Source organism: Rhincodon typus, chromosome 17 (assembly GCF_021869965.1).
Source record: "Rhincodon typus isolate 14 chromosome 17, sRhiTyp1.1, whole genome shotgun sequence".
Lineage (NCBI taxonomy): Eukaryota > Metazoa > Chordata > Chondrichthyes > Orectolobiformes > Rhincodontidae > Rhincodon > Rhincodon typus.
Window position 1 is genome coordinate 61,207,375 of NC_063348.1, and position 3,749 is coordinate 61,211,123.

Below are 3,749 nucleotides of genomic sequence, written 5' to 3' on the forward strand. Positions count from 1 at the left end.
CTAAAGGAAGAGAATGAAACTTCAAAATTACACAGGGAGTGAAACCCATGCTTGTCATTTACTCATCTTTGAACAGAGCTAGATATCAGAATCTGTAATGGGACAAATTCTAGTCACTACTACAATTCTTAATGAAAATCAAAACCAATCAAAATAAACAAAATGAATTCCATTTTATACTTTAAGACTTAAATAAGAAAACATACAATTGTATCACAAGGCAATGGTTGTACAGTGAGATAACTGTTTGTAGACAATAGGAGGAACTAAGCCAAGGGTAATTTTGAAGTACGACTTGCAACTATATAGCACTTCTCATGTAAAATAAGGTGGCAGAGCACTTAAGATTGAGCGTGATACAGAGCACAGATAGAAAGAGTCAATTGTAGTCACAATCCAGGACCAGAATCAAAGAGGAAATTGTTTTCTCTGCCTAAAGTATATCCCATATAGACATATAGCTTCCCAATTTCTTTACTCAGAGAGTAGTAAGGGCGTGGAATGCCCTGCCTGCAAAAGTAGTAGACTTGCCAAATTTAAGAGCATTTAAATGGTCATTGGATAAACATATGGATGATAATGGAATAGTTTAGGTTAGATGGGCTTCAGATTGGTTTCACAGGTCGGCGCAACATCGAGGGCCGAAGGGCCTGTACTGCGCTGTAATGTTCTATGTTCTATGTTCTAATTCGAAGATAAACGCACAAATTTATACTTCTAACGAGTTAAATGAATCAGATTCAACTCTCTCTGTAATTACATCGTTGTATTTGCCCACGTTAGAACACTTACATTTTCTTCAGTTTGTAATAGCTTTACTGTAAGGTCTTGGTTAATTATCTTCTGGGTTTCCAGTGATTCCTTCAATTTATCCATCTGTAGCAGTTTTGCTGAGGTTTCTGCCAACAATTTATCTTTTTCTACAAGTGAATTTTCCAAGAAGTCTTTCTTGTCGCTGACTCTAGAAATTAGTTATGTTGTTGAACATTAACAAGTGAAACCTGGTGTAAATTAAAATTCTGTTACATTACATATAACATACAAAGGACAGAAAGATAAGTTGCTATGTTCTCTTCACAGCAGGGAAGGTTAAGGGGAGATCTAATGGATGTGTTCAAAATGATGTCACTTTTAGGTACAGAATAAAGAAAAACTGTTTCTACTGGCAGGTGGATCAGTGAATCGATTTAAGACAATTAGCATTAGGAAGAAAACAAAGCGTACTGTTATGACACGGAGGCAGACATCCCAACCAAATCAACCTTTCCACCTCTGTATTCTCAACATAGCAAAACCCTCAAATACTCACTTCAATGATACCTAATCAGACTTTTGAATAATCAATCCCAGATTCTGGGAACAATTAACTTCCAGATATTAGTTTTATACCTCAAACTAAAGACTTAGTTTATTAAATACACAATAACGCTAGCAGAGAGAATATTAAACAACATAGTAAACTGATTAGTGTTGGTGCTTTAAACACAAAACAGCTGTTTTCAGCCCCATTCACACAAATACAGGCACACAAACAAACAAACAAACAGTTAAGGGATAAGCAAAATAACAAATCTGGCTAGACCGCTAAATGGCTTTTATTATGCGTTGTTTCACAGGCATATATAGAGGCATGCAGCACAGAAAAGGCCCTTTGGCCCATCAAGTCTGCACCAACAATAACTACAACAAAAGGCATGCTAATCCTAATTTCCTGCACTTTTCCCGTATCGAATGATATTTCAAGTGCTCATCCAAAAATCTTTTTAAAGGATGTAAGGTTTCTGGCCAAAACTACCTTCCCAGGCAGTGCACTCCAGATTCCCACCACCTTCTGGGTGAAAAAAGTTTTTCTTAAATCCCTTGCGAATCTCCTGGCCCTTGCCCTAAAACTATGCTCCCTTGTGACTGACCCCTCAACCAAGGGGAACTGCTGCTCCCTACTCACCCTATCCGTACTCCTCATAATCTCATATGCCTCAATCATGTTTCTCATACCTCCATCAGCCTTCTCCGCTCAAAAGAAAACAATCCAAACCTATACAGTCTCTCCTCATAGATCAGTTGCTCCAACCCAGGCAACATCCTGGTGAACCTCATCTGTACCCCTTCTAGTGCTATCACATCCTTCCTGTAGTGAGGTGACCAGAACTGTACACAGTACTCCAGCTGTGGCCTAACCAATGCTCTGTACAACTCCAACATTATCTCCTTGCTCTTATACTCTATGACATGGCTGATGAAAGCATGTGTCCCATATGCCTTAACTATCCTATTTACATGTCCTGTCGACTTCAGGTATCTGTGAATAATTACCCCAAAATCCCTCTGATCCTGAGCTACCCAGTGTCCTGCCATGCATTAAATACTCTCATCTCGTTTCTTCTTCCAAAATGCATCTCACGCTTATTAATACCATCTGCCATCTGAGCAACACATTGAAATCTTCCTATAACTGCATTTGATAAGGTTCCACATGGTAGGCTCATTCAGAAAGTAAGGAGGCATGGGATTCAGGGAAATTTGGCTGTATGGATACAAAAGTGGCTATCCAATAGAAGACAGAGGGTGGTAGTAGATGGAAAGTACTCAGCCTGGAGCTCGGTGACCAGTGGTGTTCCGCAGGGATCTGTTCTGGGATCTCTGCTCTTTGTGTTCTTTATAAATGACTTGGATGAGCAAGTAGAAGGGTGGGTTAGTAAGTTTGCCGAAGACACGAAGATTGGTGGAGTTGTGCTCAGCGTGGAGGGCTGTTGTAGATTGCAATGGGACATTGACAGGATGCAGGGCCGGGCAAAGAAGTGGCAGATGGAATTCAACCCAGAAAAGTGTAAAGTGATTCATTTTGGAAGGTCAAATTTGAATGTAGAATACAGGGTTAATGGTAGGATTCTCGGCAGTGCAGAGGAACAGAGGGATCTTGGGGCCCAAGTCCATAGATCCCTCAAAGTTGCTACCCAACTTGATAGGGTTGTTAAGAAGGCGTATGGTGTGTTGGCTTTCATTGGCAGGGGAATTGAATTTAAGAGCCACGAGGTTATGCTGCAGCTCTATAAAACCCTGGTTAGACCACACTTGGAATATTGTGTTCAGTTCTAGTCACCTCATTATAGGAAAGATGTGGAAGCTTTAGAGAGGGTGCAGAGGAGATTTACCAGGATGCTGCCTGGACTGGAGGGCAGGTCTTATGAAGAAAGGTTGAGGGAGCTGGGGCTTTTTTCATTGGAGCGAAGAAGGATGAGAGGTGACTTGATAGAGGTGCACAAGATGATGAGAGGCATAGATAGAGTGGATAGTCAGACACTTTTTCCCAGGGTGGAAGTGACTATTACGAGGGGGCATAATTTTAAGGTGATTGGAGGAAGGTATAGGGGAGATGGCAGAGGTCGGTTCTTCACACAGAGAGTGGTGGGCATGAGGAATACGCTGCCGGCAGTGGTAGTGGAGTCAGATACTTTAGAGACTTTTAGGCGACTCTTGGATAGGCACATGGAGGATAGTAAAATGTAGGGTATGCAGGGTAGATTGATCTTAGTAGGATAATAGGTCGGCACAACATCATGGGCCAAAGGACCTGTACTGTGCTGTACTGTTCTATGTTCTATGCTCTCTAACCTACAATCATTTTTTTCACTACCAACCACCTTACCAGTCTTAGATAACAAGGTGTAGAGCTGGATGAACAGAGCAGGCCGAGCAGCATCAGAGGAGCAGGAAGGCTGACGTTTCGGGCCTAGACCCTTCTTCAGAAA

At 41.4% G+C, this 3,749-nt stretch overlaps 1 protein-coding gene across 1 annotated transcript in view; it reads right to left on the bottom strand.

The window, feature by feature from the left end:
* Window positions 1-756: 756 nt before the first annotated feature.
* The window catches only part of LOC125485217 (dynein heavy chain, cytoplasmic-like), a 28,303-nt gene continuing 25,310 nt past the window's right edge, over window positions 757-3,749 (bottom strand). Inside the window, exon 4 of the mRNA XM_048606907.1 lies at window positions 757-961. Within this exon, the coding sequence (XP_048462864.1) occupies window positions 757-961 (205 nt within the window). The remainder of the gene's footprint in view (window positions 962-3,749) is intronic.